At 47.2% G+C, this 15,000-nt stretch overlaps 2 protein-coding genes across 11 annotated transcripts in view; one reads left to right on the top strand and one right to left on the bottom strand.

Moving 5' to 3' along the window:
• Positions 1-4,897: 4,897 nt before the first annotated feature.
• On the bottom strand, positions 4,898-10,785 carry prdm8 (PR domain containing 8). The gene is made up of 5 exons (XM_042066155.1): positions 10,432-10,785; positions 9,608-9,830; positions 7,460-7,691; positions 5,845-6,612; positions 4,898-5,748 (listed from the first exon to the last, which is right to left on the bottom strand). The coding sequence occupies exons 2-5, from the start codon at positions 9,821-9,823 to the stop codon at positions 5,213-5,215; spliced, it is 1,752 nt and encodes a 583-aa protein (XP_041922089.1). The 5' UTR covers positions 9,824-9,830; positions 10,432-10,785; the 3' UTR covers positions 4,898-5,212.
• A 1,608-nt stretch (positions 10,786-12,393) lies between these two features.
• antxr1d (ANTXR cell adhesion molecule 1d) overlaps positions 12,394-15,000 on the top strand; it is a 43,984-nt gene continuing 41,377 nt past the window's right edge. For all 10 annotated transcript variants that reach the window (XR_006023251.1, XR_006023252.1, XR_006023250.1 and 7 more), the window contains exon 1: positions 12,394-12,813. Coding sequence is in view for 1 of the 10 variants with exons in the window: in XM_042065326.1 (XP_041921260.1) it covers positions 12,653-12,813 (161 nt within the window). In the remaining 9 variants the exon portion in view is untranslated. The remainder of the gene's footprint in view (positions 12,814-15,000) is intronic.

Below are 15,000 nucleotides of genomic sequence, written 5' to 3'. Positions count from 1 at the left end.
AGTGGACCTTGAACAAGAGCCATCTATCTTTACCCATGCAGTTTTGAAGAAGAAGAATGGTGGAAGAAAATACAACAAGAAACATAATTGCCTGTGTTGTGCCTGTGTTGTGCCTGTGTTGTGCCTGTGTTGCGCCTGTGTTGTGCCTGTATTGTGCCTGTGTTGTGCCTGTGTTGCATGCCTGTGTTGTGCCTGTGTTGTGCCTGTGTTGCATGCCTGTGTTGTGCCTGTGTTGTGCCTGTGTTGGTTGCATGCCTGCGTTGTGCCTGTGTTGTGCCTGTATTGTGCCTGTGTTGTGCCTGTATTGTGCCTGTGTTGTGCCTGTATTGTGCCTGTGTTGTGCCTGTGTTGTGTGTTGTGCCTGTGTTGCATGCCTGTATTGTGCCTGTGTTGTGCCTGTGTTGTGCCTGTATTGTAGAAATGTACTTCAGAAAATGTGGCTGAGACTGAGAGTTACATGGAAAAATATGCACCAAACAAGTCACTTTGAAATGTTACTGTTTTCATGAATACAAAAGTTGGGGGAAATAGAGTTGTTAAGGAGGACATTTTGACAAAACGTCCTGTCTCGAGAATTTCGGCTCGCTGTAGTGACCCCCAGCTGCCTTTAAAAACGGCTGTCAATCTGCATGTGAATATCTGTCCTAAAAATAACTCTAATAGTCTGAGCCGATTAGCCCAAAAAAGGGCCAAAAGTGGAAGTAAATAGAGCGAAAGCATATTTGGTATCATTTGAACAGTCATTTTATGTAGATTAAGAATGTCAGGTGCCCACAACACCAAAAAATGACAGAGCTTCGAATGAACCATGGTACAGTGATTACTGCCCAAATCTTATTATGCTAGCTCATCTGGATATTAGCCAATATCTTCCATGCCAACGGAATTATCCACATCAAACCTGTTATACTTACTCACTATAAGGGGTTGATGAACTAATTGGATATTCAGGTCTAGGGGTCAAAGGTCAAGGCCGCATGGGGTCACAAATGCACAAATATAGTGCCAGTATCTCCAAATCATCATCATTAATTAAACCTAGCACAGTTATTGATTATAATATTGATTATAGATGAACTGATGGTATTCAAGGTTATAGGGTCAAAGGTAAAGGTCTAATTGTTTTCCTGTCATAAAAGGTTATGGCTGACAGAGACATACTGTACCAATCAACACATTCAAGTCCAATTTCATTAGTGAATGTTTGAAGAATCAAGTTGCATTTAGGCAAAAGTGCTTTGGAGTTGTTATGTAACAGTATCAATGAAATACTACCACTGTTTTACAAAGGCTTCTTTTCTTTTTTTGTACATTTAGTGGGGCGGTTAACGTCAATTGATCATTTTGTGATAAAAAAAACATCAAATTTGGTAGAGAAACTCACAAAGGGTGTCTGATCAGATTTAGGATCGTAGGCACCTCAGATTTGGCCTAAATATGAACTTTGTTAGGTGGGAAAGGATGGAGAACAGAAACTAGCAACTAGCTAAATGAAATATTTTGCCATAAATAAAACAAATAAATGTTTAAAAAAAATAATACAAGAGTGTTGACAAAAAATACTAGATACTACTACCTGCCTAAACACACAAACATAAACAAACACGCACGCATCATGATCGTCTTTAGGGATGTAACGGTATGAAAATTTAACCTCACGGTTATAGTGACCAAAATGATCACGGTTTTCGGTATTATCACGGTATTTCTAAAAGTGTGTTCAATATGTTCAGAAAGCACTGATAGGCCTACACAACCTAAAATAGTTTCAAAAAGTGTCCCGTTAACTTTTTTCTTCGTGTTTAATTGGTTATGTGCTTATAGCTTAACTTACCCTACCATAACTTGGAGTTTGCTATTTCTGATATTTGGATGCAATGAGTGAGACCAAAGTAAGCGTTCAAAATAAAACTTTAGGCTGCTGTATTCTCCTGATAACGTGGACGCGAACATAAAAAAATAATAATCAGCTAACGTAAGAACAGCCATGTTCAATGAAGCTCACAGTATTTCAGTAAAGGCTATTGCTATTGTGTCAGTGTAAGCGTCAGCCCTTGTGTAAAATTGTACACAGATAAAGATTCAGTTTACCTCTACTACCCTGATCTAGTGGATCTGTGCCTGTTTGCTTATGTCTACAGTGGTGAGTGAGTGAGTTAGCTTCTCTGGTGAGTGAATGAATGTGTTAGCTTCTCTGGTAAATGATCGAGTGAGTTAGTGTCTGTGGTGAGTGAGTGAGTTGCCCTCTCTAGTGGTGACAGAGTGAGTTAGATTCTGTGGTGAGTGAGTGAGTTAGCCTCTCTATTGCCACAAACAGCTTCTCCAGTGGTGAGTGAGTTAGCTGCTGTCGTAAGCAAGTGAGCGAGTTAGCTTCTCTGGAGGTTAGTGAGTGAGTTAGCTTCTCTGGTGGTGAGTGAGTGAGTTAGCTTCTCTAGAGGTGAGTGAGTTAGCTTTTCTGGTAAGTCAGTAATTAAGTTATCTTCTCTGGTAAGTGAGTGAGTTAGCTTCTGTGGTAAGTGAGTTTATGTTTTGGCATCTCTAGTGGTGACAGAGTGAGTTAGCTTCTCTGTTAAGTGAGTGAGTAAGTTGGCCTCTATGGTGGCCACAAACAGCTTCTCCAGTGGTGAGAGTTAGCTTCTCTGGTGGTGTGTTAGCTTCTCTGGTAAACAAGTGAGTGAGTTAGCTTCTTCTCTGGTGGTGAGTTAGCTTCTCTGTTTAGTGAGTAAGTTAAGGCTGTTTTCTGCTTCTGCGTCGACTCCACACAGTGACTACGCCGTTGCCTCAACACCAGCATGAACCTTTCGAAGTTCTGTGTCTCCTCTGTCTGCATTGCTCACCACAGAAAATGTAGTCAGAATGGCGAACTCCATAGACTGCTGTGCCGAAATAGTAATATTTTATTGTCCTTTTCTTGCTTAGATTTTGTAAAAGTTATTGAGAAATAGACACAGTATATTCAAATGACCTAGTTATTATAACCAGAAAACAACAAGTGAGGTTATTTGCGATGTGTCTGCCAGCCAGTTATTATGTTAGCAAGCAAACTTTCCCACAACTGCCCACAAAGTGCTGCTTGCTGGCCTAGTGCTGAGTTCAAAACGTTACTGACAAATAGACACTTTGCACCGCCACTGTAACCAAAATATGTGAGTTTATTTGATGAGTTAAAATAATGAGTTTATTTGCAAAGCTAATGTCAGTGAACTAGAATGTTGCTACTCTGCACAGAAGGCTGCTTGAAGCAGCTGGCTATCAACACACAGATTGAGTCGACCAATTACAATCCTCTGTCTGTGTCGGCAGGTTACAATTTTTTGGAGGTGCGCGTCAGGCGACAGTGGAGGGCTTGGAGGGGGTACACGGCGATGCAGTGCTACGTCGTCGATTCGACGCAGAAGCCTAAAACAGCCTTTAGCTTCTCTGTTTAGTGAGTAATTTAGCTTCTCTGGTAAGCAAGTGAGTGAGTTAACTTCTCTGGTAAGCAAGTGAGTGAGCTAGCTTCTCTGGTAAGCAAGTGAGTGGGTTAGCTTCTCTGGTAAGCAAGTGAGTGAGTTAACTTCTCTGGCGGTGAGTTAGCTTCTCTGGCGGTGAGTTCGCTTCTCTGGTAAGCAAGTGAGTGAGTTAGCTTCTCTGGTAAGCAAGTGAGTGAGTTAGCTTCTCTGTTTAGTGAGTGAGTTACACTGTATCTCATTTGACTATACTTCTGTACTTACAATACCTAATTTGAGTACATGAGTTCCACTGAAAATTTTGACGTCAAAAAGTGCACTGCAAGTCCCAGGATGACACATAGCCATAGATATTGGAAAGCTAGATACCACATTGGGCTCCAGAATGTATGCAAATAGCGCCGCCATCTTGGTGGGGGCAACAATCACTGGAGGCCAATGGAGATACAGGCGTCTCTGATGGGAAATCAGACAGGTGTCTCTGATGGGAAATCAGACAGGTGTCTCTGATGGGAAATCAGACAGGTGTCTCTGATTGCTGGAAAGTGTTGCCCATAGACAGTAAGGTGTTTGCCCCCAGCAATATGTCGACCGCGTTCATGTATCCCACCTAATAGAACTCGACAGACGATGCGGTATCCAGCTTTCTAACACCTATGCTCATAACGGTCAAAAAGCTGAGGGCGGAATAGTGGAATGGACACTTTTCGGCCTCAACGAACGCCATCTTGGCTACGTAGCGCAAGGGGAGGGAGCGTTTTCAAACTCGTGATGATAACAGTTGAGGAAGTTGGAGCAGCAGCAGTGGTAAACCCACTTTACAGATGTACACGCAAGTTAGAACATAAACTGTCACTATCGAATTCTACTAATAAAGTTATATTTAGAATAGTCCTTTCGTTGAGACAACACTATTCTGTTGAAATGTACGCTGAGTTAGCACACAGGGTGCTGCATTAACGTGAACTGACAGCTATCTGAGACATCTGAGAGTCATTTGTCTGGTGGCAAGTTAGCTTCAGAAATGAGGGATACACAGGAAACTGAACCATTTTGTGCTTTAATAGCTTTTATTACTGTCCCATCACTTCATACACCCTGAGCTTCATAAGGCACGTCTTACACACACACACACACACACACACACACACACACACACACACACACACACATACACACACACACACACACACACACACACACACACACACACACACACATACACACACACACACACACACACACACATACACACACACACACACAAAACACACACACACACACACATACACACACACACACACACATACACACACACACACACAAAACACACACACACACACACACACACACACATACACACACACACACACACACACACATACACACACACACACACAAAACACACACACACACACACACACACACACACTCACACACACACACACACACACACACACACACACACTTTCCTAACATTGACTGGAGATGCTTGCCAATCATTCATCTACACTACAAAACAGTAAGAAGTTTGTAACTAGCGCCATCTAGTGGACACTACAGCCATATTGCTTCAGTGTTATTCTACTACACACACCAGTAAAACGTTTTGAAATAAATAAGTCGCTATGAAACCAAACACAAATGAGTATCATCACCTAATCAACCAAGTCCGTGTCTCCACGCTGTGTGGTGTGTGTGTGTGTGTGTGTGGTGTGTGTGTGTGTGTGTGTGTAGTGTGTATGTGTGTGTGTGTGTGTGTGTCAGTTGTGAGAGGTCATATGACGTGAGAGGTGGTGTCTCTCTCGGAAGTGCTCATGGCAGACTGGACAGGTCATTCTTTCCTCCCGCTGCCTCCTGAGCGGCATCGTGCTCGCCGGCTCCCTCTTGTGGTGCGAGCGCATGTGCAGCACCAGGTCAGAGGTCATCCTGAAGGACAGGTTGCACTTGGCGCACCAGTTCTGCCCGGCGACGGCCAGCGGGCTCAGCGTGGGGGGGAGCAGCGGCAGGGATGCGGGGGGGGCAGCGGGGGTCACGGGGGTCACCCCCAAACCGCCCCGGGGCCACTGGTCAGGGGAGTAGGGGTATCCTGGCTGGACGCTGGGCGGACCGCTTGGCAGGTCCCCGTAGAGCAGCGCAGAGCCCAGAACGTTCCGGAAGCTGATCGCTGGCTTCGGTTCCAGAGCGAGCGGGAGATCTGCGGACGGCGTGGGCAGGCTGTAGAAGCCAGTGCTGGAGCGTGAGTGTGTGTGTGTGTGTGAGTGTGTGTCTGTGCTGGAGTGTGTGTGTGAGTGTGTGTCTGTGCTTGAGTGTGTGTGTGAGTGTGTGTCTGTGCTGGAGTGTGTGTGTGAGTGTGTGTCTGTGCTGGAGTGTGTGTGTGAGTGTGTGTCTGTGCTTGAGGGTGTGTGTGAGTGTGTGTCTGTGCTGGAGGGTGTGTGTGTCTCTGACGTCCCCAGGTGTCTGTTCGGTCTGCAGAAAGCACTGCGTTGCTCCTCGGTCCCCCGCAGAACCCTAACAGAACCGTGCAGAACACGCTCAGGAGTCCTCAGGTTCCGGTCACAGCGTTCCGCTCGGCGTTTCAGGTTCTCGGCATCCCTGTCCTCAGTGGGCTGGCCAGCAGGCGTGGCTTCCTTCCTGGACACACCCCCCTCCGTGCCCAGGCGCGTTCCTGCTGCTGCCGGACTCTCCATGTCGCCCCCTGCTGGACGCGGGGGGATATTGCTCTCGTTGGACGGGTTCGCTTTCTCCAGCAGCACCGACTTCGTGCCGCGGCCGCCGGGGGAGTCGTCATGGCAACGCTTGCGGGGGCTCGGGCAGGAGTTCGCCCTGTGCTCCAGGTCCCGGGCGATGTTGTGGAAGTCGGTGTGTGTGTGTGTGCGTGTGTGTGTGCGCATGTGTGTGAGAGAGCGAGCGAGATGTGTGTCTCTGTGTGTCCGTTTCACCTCAGGCTGCCTCTGGTCACGAGGGTCGCCACTCAACCAATCAGAAACCTGCTTATACTTCAGAGGCTCGCTGCTCAACCAATCAGAAACCGGCTTGTACTTCAGCGGCTCACTGCTCATCCAATCAGCTTTGTTGTTGTTGTTTGGGCAAAGGAATCGGCAATGAGCCAGATACGGGTGCTCGTGCTGAAAGGTTTGCCCACACCTCACGCAGCAGATACCTGCCAAACACACACACACACATCAACATCAGTGAATTTCACACACATACACACACTCACACACACACATTAACATCAGTGAATCTCACACACAAACACACACACATCAACATCAGTGAATCTCACACACATACACACACACATCAACATCAGTGAATCTCACAAGTTGCACAATAATCCCTAGAAGTGTATAATGTTGGTGGTTCTACAGTGAAACTAAAAGTGTCTTGTGTGTGTGTGTCTCTTACCGTCGAGTGTATATGTGTGTGTGTGTGTGTGTCTTACCTTGGGGGGTGTGTGTTGTGTGTGTGTGTGTGTGTGTGTGTGTGTGTGTGTGTGTGTGTGTGTGTGTGTGTGTGTGTGTGTCTGAGGTGTGTGTGTGAGGTACTTACGGTCAGGTGTGCGTGTGTGTCTGAGGTGTGTGTGTGTGTGTGTGTGTGAGGTACTTACGGTCAGGTGTGCGTGTCTGAGGTGTGTGTGTGTGTGTCTGAGGTGTGTGTGTGTGTGTGTGTGAGGTATTTTCGGTCAGGTGTGTGTGTGTGTGTGTGAGGTACATACGGTCAGGTGTGTGTGTGTGTGTGTGTGAGGTACTTACGGTCAGGTGTGCGTGTGTGTCTGAGGTGTGTGTGTCTGAGGTGTGTGTGTGTGTGTGTGTGTGTGTGAGGTACTTACGGTCAGGTGTGCGTGTGGCTCTGAGGTGTGTGTGTCTGAGGTGTGTGTGTGTGAGGTACTTACGGTCAGGTGTGCGTGTGTGTGTGTGTGTGTGTGTGTGTGTGTGTGTGTGTGTGTGTGTGTGTGTGAGGTACTTACGGTCAGGTGTGTGTGTGTGTGTGTGTGAGGTACTTACGGTCAGGTGTGCGTGTGGCTCTGACGTCTCCCAGGCCCAGGAGGCGGGCCAGTTCCTCGTCGTACCAGACCATAAGCTCCTCCCCCTCCTGGACATGCCTCAGGGTGCGGAAGAACAGCTGACCCGCCTTCAGGAACACCTCTGTGTTCTGCTCCACACGGTTCCGAGCCGCCTGGACCAGCCGTAACCACGACAACGCCAGCGGAGACGACCTCATGGCCTCAGGATCAACCTGTGACATCAACAGACATCATCACACTCAATACTGTGACATCACACAGGCTATCATTATCATGAGTAGTAATAATGTCTAATCTCTCATCTGGATACATACAGATATAACTGTAATCTCACTGCATGATTATAAATCTGTGATCACTTTAAACAGCGTGATCATAACCTGTGATCATAACATGTGATCATAAACAGCGTGATCATAACCTGTGATCATAACATGTGATCATAAACAGCGTGATCATAAAGCTGTGATCATAAACATGTGATCATAAACCCGTGGTCACTTTAAACAGCGTGATCATAAAGCTGTGATCATAAACAGTGTGATCATAAACATGTGATCATAAACCTCTGATCATAAACCTGTGGTCACTTTAAACAGCGTGATCATAAAGCTGTGATCATAAACATGTGCATCTCACAGCCGCCGTATAGGCCACAGGCACCACCAGATACTTTGCATGGTCGGCACACTGCTGCCCTCACACACACACACACACACAGTTGCACACCTCACACACACACACAGCTGCACATCACACACCTTCACACAAACACAGTTGCACACCTAACACACACACAAACACACACAATGCTACACAGCTCACCTCACACACACAAATCCCAGGTCTAAAACTACAACCAACGATGCCACTCTTCTCTCATTTAGCTCTCCATTCTTGAGGTGATGTACTAAACACAACCAGCTCTGTGGTCAGCACTGTCCACTACTAAACACAACCAGCACTGTCCACTACTAAACACAACCAGCGCTGTCCACTACTAAACACAACCCTAAACACAACCAGCACTGTCCACTACTAAACACAACCAGCACTGTGGTCAGCACTGTCCACTACTAAACACAACCAGCACTGTCCACTACTAAACACAACCAGCACTGTGGTCAGCACTGTCCACTACTAAACACAACCAGCACTGTCCACTACTAAACACAACCCTAAACACAACCAGCTCTGTGGTCAGCACTAAACACAACCAGCACTGTCCACTACTAAACACAACCCTAAACACAACCAGCTCTGCCCCTACTAAACACAACCAGCACTGTCCACTACTAAACACAACCAGCACTGTCCACTAATAAACACAACCCTAAACACAACCAGCTCTACGGTCAGCACTGTCCACTACTAAACACAACCAGCTCTACGGTCAGCACTGTCCACTACTAAACACAACCAGCTCTACGGTCAGCACTGTCCCCTACTAAACACAACCAGCACTGTCCACTGCTCTCACTCATTAATCTCTATGGTCAGCACTGTCCACTACTCTCCCTCATTCATCTCTATAGTCAGCCATTAATCTCTACGGTCAGCACTGTCCCCTACTAAACACAACCAGCACTGTCCACTGCTCTCACTCATTCATCTCTATGGTCAGCACTGTCCACTACTCTTCCTCATTCATCTCTACAGTCAGCACTGTCCGCTACTCTTCCTCATTAATCTCTATGGTCAGCACTGTCCACTACTAAACACAACCAGCTCTGTGGTCAGACTCAGCACTGTCCACTGCTCTCCCTGTCAGCTCTCTGCAGTGTTTCCATTTCCTACTGTAACCGCCTGCGTTTTTACAGCATCGCTCCACACATCTAGCAGCTGATGAAGAGTGATGCGAACCCTGTCATCCACACACACACACATCACTCAATCTGTGTCCTTCTGTCATCCACACACACATCACTCAATCTGTGTCCTTCAGTCATCCACACACACATCACTCAATCTGTGTCCTTCAGTCATCCACACACACACATCACTCAATATGTGTCCTTCTGTCATCCACACACACATCACTCAATCTGTGTCCTTCAGTCATCCACACACACATCACTCAATCTGTGTCCTTCTGTCGGGCGTATCGGCAGAAGTCGCCTGAACTCACCCGAAAGGCGTAGCAGTTGCTTTTAGTGTCGCGTGCTTTGAGCGCGATGAAGGCGATAGTGTCGTAGAAGCCGTTATGAAGGACACACGGGCCGAACGCTGCGCCCGCCGGCAGCTCGCGGGTGACGTGCACACTGGCGAACCCATCCCCCGCGTGAGTGGGGACACATTTGCCGTCACTGGTCCAGAGGGCGCGAGACATGAGCATATGCTCCATGTTCAGTCTGAAAATAACGGACATGACAGAAGCTGAGAACATGACGTAAATACATCAGACACACTGAGGAGAATTACGTGTCAATATAAACATGTCGTTTTCCAACACCTGCTACTGTGGCCGAGTTTGGGGCGGCAGTCAAATACACAGCAAATAGATCATGGGACAGAATTCCTTCAGGCCAATTCACGTCGCTGGCAGACCGGTGCTTAGTGTAAATTTTATTTCCAGTCATTTGCGAGGATGCTAATCATTCAACGGGCAGCTTTTGTCTCGCGGCTCCGGTCAGAGCTCCTCCATTGTTTTCCCATCTGGAGCAGAACTGCGCGCAAGGGGGTGGCGTGCGCGGGGGGTTGCCACATCACATCCATCACCGCCTCGAACTTTATGAGCGGAAACAACGGACACACTGCTGCTCTCAGAATCTACAAATCGAATTTAAAAGTAGAACCACGTCTTCTTGAGTGTTCGTTACTGTAAAGACGCATCAAACTGTGAAAGAAGCTGTGAAAGAAGGACTGCCAGCCCGCGACACGCCGCAAACCCAACGGTCCAAACCCACAACGGTCCAAACCATAACGCATAGTTATACACGTTAACGTTCTTACCTAATGGGTAGTCAGGTGCATGTGCCGGTATCAATAGTGCACCTCCGAGAAAACCACGTCGCCAGGGAACCGTAGGGTGCGCGTGTGTGACAACTGCGGAGACTCCTTGTAATCTGTGTCTCGAGCTGCTCTCTGTCAGGCACTTATCCTTGTCGCGAGGATGCGCGATGACCCCCCTCCCCTTCACGAGCTGCTCTGCTGTGTCTCAGCCCCCAGGGTGCCTCTGATTGGCGCCCTTCTCCTTTCACGTGCTAATCGAAGCAGACGGGCACTGCGCCTGCCTCTTCACCGGAGCCTTGGTGAGGGTCCGAGCACGAGCCGGTGCCATATGAGGCGCATTTCACGGTGACACGGCTGAGATGAACAGCAGTGCGCGCCGAGAGTGAAGGGATTCCGTTATCAATGGAGATATAGCTTCGGGAAATCCGATTTGGACACGAGGATTAGGAAATTAAATAGGCCTATAATCCTCCATTCATGATCCATCATGATAATAATCTGTGCAGAATCTCTGGGGTAGCCGTAGCCTAATTAATTCTTTGAAAATGAAAGCGTTATAGACATAACTCTGTATTGTATAACAAGTCTAGTTAACCTATGCTACAAGTAAAAAAAAACAGATTGTTAATGTAAAGTGGTTTATACCGCATTTATAACGGGCCACTCAGTATCTTATCCTATCATTGGGACGGACAGGGTGAGAGCCACGACCAGCAGCCACGGGCGCGCTACATGATCAGATAGGCCTAGCCAACTACACGGGCGTACTTGTTGGGCTAATTATTCACAACTCCTTGATGCATTATTAATTAATTGTTCACAAGATTAGAGCATTTTCACCATTTTCAAAATAGGCATAATTTATTCGCCCCATGGCAGCATCTCGCTCCTCGAGATCATATGTCGGTTAATAATGCTCGATTGTGCCCTGACGCCGGGTCCGGCGGAAACCACTGGGCTGACCGTTAATGCGCCATTAGAGGGAAAACTCATCAGCTCGTGTGTAAATGTCAGGCAGGTGTCGCGTGATTCTGCATCAGCGTAGGCTACTAGCGGGATAATTGCCAATGCTGTGTAAACACTGGCTCCAGTACATCTGAAACGAATTGTTATGGTGTTTATAAATAGAAGGGAGCTTTTAGATGGGAGGGTCCAGAGAATATCCACCCAAAACCCACTCCTACAGGAAGCTGCAGACAGATAACACACACACACACACACACACACACACTCACACGCACACATAAAGAGAGGTTGATGCCACACACACACAAACACACATAAAGAGAGAGGTTGTTGCCACACACACACACACACACACACACACACATTGGCGTGTCAGGTCTCTTTTTCTCCCGCGTGCGATGGCCTGATTAGTTTAATTGGTGGCTGGGATGCGTAAAGACATGCCCTCGAGCCCGGTGACTCGCGCCGGCCCTGGCAGTGCAGTGCAGCGCAGATGACTTGCTGGTATTCGGGTTGTGTTGTCGTCGTACCCGGAGGCTGTCTGGTTCCCTTTGCCCCTTAATGCCATCTTCACGCGCGAGTCAACCTAGCGCTCTGTTCGCTCGACTGAATTCAGAGCAAGAACAGGGAACTCGCGAAATAACAGATGAATCAGAGAAACGGGCGCTGGTCAGTAACTCTGCCCCCCCTCATGTCTGTTCCTAAACCCCCCCCCCCCCCCACACACACACACACACACCTTGAACCTGTGACGGGTAGGTGGTGTGTGTGTGTGTGGGGGGGTACTCTCAGTTGCCATTCTTTCAAGGCGTAACTGTCATTTCATTCCATGCTTTAACGCGCATGTTGTGAACTATGAAAATGGGAGTTGGGGTAAGAATCGGAGACTGAGGGTAAATATCAGAGAATGGCAGCCTGCCCGAATCTCTTATCCATGATTTATGTTTGAGAAACGGACAGAAGTCTTCTCTCGCTCTCTCTCCCGGAAAAGGGAAGTGTGTTCTCCTCTCTCCATGTTGCCCCGTAGAGAGAGGTCCTGTCCTGCGCTGCTGTAAGGAGGGGCTAGCCTCGTCCGGTCGCGTCCCAGGCAGCACTTCCCCGCACCCACACAAACACACACACACACACACACACATACTCCCCGGCCGTATAGCGTAGTCCTCGGCCGCTGGACACACACTCTCACTGGCTCGGGGAGGATGTAAAAGTTAGACCCGCACTGGAAGCCGAGCAGATAGACAGTGGAGCGATAAAGATGGCGCGGCTTTGGCTGAACTTGTGTCTTGTTCTCGTGCTCCTAATGATAACGATGCAGGAGCCCACAGCTGCACGCGCGGCGCTCGGCGAAGAAGAGGAAACGCAAGAGGCGGAGAGATCCTGTCACGGAGCCTTCGACTTGTACTTTGTTCTTGACAAGTAAGTGTCCATATTTATGACTTCTTACTGTCACCTCACTGCACACTGCCGCGAGACCCGGGGACGGAATGCGAACAGCCTTTTCACCATGTTTCTCCATGCATAGTAAACTGGAATTATACCCCCTCCCCTCTCTCTTTTACACACTATCCCTCTCTCTCTCTCTCTCTCTCTCTCACACACACACATACACACACATACACAAACATACACACACACATTCAGTAGCCCATGCTACAGGCTTTTTCTAAACGTCTACTCAAGCGCTGTCGTCAGCGGTCGCTCGGATAGACTAGACTCTAGTCTAGAGTATATGGCGAGTATTTGCATGGGCACAGATCAGGTAAATAGATCTTTATATGAAATAAGTGCTTTGTAGCCCCGGAAACAGGTTGCTGTTGTGGTGCTGTGTTGAGCGCATTGTCCGGGAGTAGAGTAGCTCCGACAGCAGCGGCACATCCCCCCACGCGCGCGTCCGGTCAGGATGTAGCCGCGCGGTGGATTGGGTTTCAGCGAACAGTGCCGCTCGAGACTCCTCTGTGGCGGGCCTGGCGAACACGCGGACAGAGGCATTGCTGTGCCCGGTAGAATCTCTCACATGTGCATTCCTCAACGTTCACTTGCTCTTAACAGTAGGCCTATATGTTTTGCGCGCCCTGGGTATTTAAATATGCGGTGACCAGTTTTTTTTTTTGTAATCAAATAAGATGACAAAAAATAAACATCAGTGTGAACAGAGAAGAATTTCTTGGATTCTTGCGAGTAGGCCTATCTTCCTCAGGGCAATGGCAGGCTTCCTCAGGGCCATACAACAATGATGTCATTCAGGATATCTGACTGCATGCTGAGTATTTTCTGCACAGTGCAAGTTCTTGGGACATGTAAAGCATTCTCCATTAAAATAGAGAAGAATCAGGATGTCTATGAAACAAAAAAGTGTGTGTGTGTGTGTGTGTGTAGGCTACTGTCATCACTGCTCATGGAGTTGTTTTGTGTTCCATAACAATCACAACAAAAAGGACACACAGGATCTTCATTTACAGTTGTTTTCCATTTTCCATTGCTTGAGCACAATTTTGAAAACAGTGCCGTTTTTTTTCAAAACACTACTCACAATTAACACAACACTACACAAATAGCAGAATCGCTTTGCTCTTTTGCTAAATGAAACTGTAAATTATTTATCAAAACTGTATTTTGTTGTCATATCACAAACACATCCATCATATGATCTGATTATGTTCGAATCAGTTACATACTACACTAATGTTCTCAATACAAAACACATTTGACAAAACAGGTTTTCATAGAATGTAGTGTATGCTTGATTTTTTCCAGAAATAATGTTCAAGTAGGATTAGAGGACAATTAGAGGACAAGAATATACTGACCAAACATGACACATAAGACCAGTCCTGGTCACAGAACACATAAGACTAGATCAATAGACTACATAACACCAGACCTGTACACTGAATACATAACACCAGTCCTGTACACTGAATGCATAACACCAGACCTGTACACTGAATACATAACACCAGTCCTGTGCACTGGACACATAACACCAGTCCTGTGCACTGGACACATAACACCAGTCCTGTACACTGAATGCATAACACCAGACCTGTACACTGCACACATAACACCAGTCCTGTACACTGCACACATACAGGACACATAACACCAGTCCTGTGCACTGGACACATAACACCAGACCTGTGCACTGGACACATAACACCAGTCCTGTGCACTGGACACATAACACCAGTCCTGGACATTGAGGACTTTTTTCTTTTTCCGTTTTTCTTTAACTGCTTACACACAAAATGTTTGCATATCATACTACATTTCTTTACGATTAATATAGCACTATAGCCCATACCAAATCTACACAACCATACGCTCATTTTTAGCCTTTGACTCATTTTTTAATTTCATAAAAATGTTTTTTTCCTCCTCCTCTCTGAGCAACGTCACCTTCATCATCACCTTCAGTTTCTGTTGTTGACAAGGGCTCACCTGTTGCCCTGTGTTTAGGACTGATTGTTGAGTTTACGGCTAAGCACTTAAGTGTCCTCACGCACTGACACGATAGTTGTGTTTAAGCGATTGGTTCATGGGTGTGTGTTTTGGAAGGTAGTGCCTTGCAATTGCACAGAAGAGACATTACCTGAGTTTTCTGTG

Source organism: Alosa sapidissima, chromosome 16 (assembly GCF_018492685.1).
Source record: "Alosa sapidissima isolate fAloSap1 chromosome 16, fAloSap1.pri, whole genome shotgun sequence".
Lineage (NCBI taxonomy): Eukaryota > Metazoa > Chordata > Actinopteri > Clupeiformes > Clupeidae > Alosa > Alosa sapidissima.
The sequence above is the reverse complement of the archived record's forward strand: the minus strand, read 5'-3'. Positions and strand labels throughout refer to the sequence as shown.

Bases quoted from the DNA above. Each gene is read 5' to 3' on its own strand.
- prdm8 (XM_042066155.1), bottom strand. From the start codon at position 9,823: ATGGAGCATATGCTCATGTCTCGCGCCCTCTGGACCAGTGACGGCAAA. The intron at 7,692-9,607 runs GTGAGTTCAGGC...TTGATGTCACAG, and splicing joins GCAACTGCTACGCCTTTCGG to GTTGATCCTGAGGCCATGAG. The intron at 6,613-7,459 runs GTAAGTACCTCA...TGTGTTTGGCAG, and splicing joins AGCCACACGCACACCTGACC to GTATCTGCTGCGTGAGGTGT.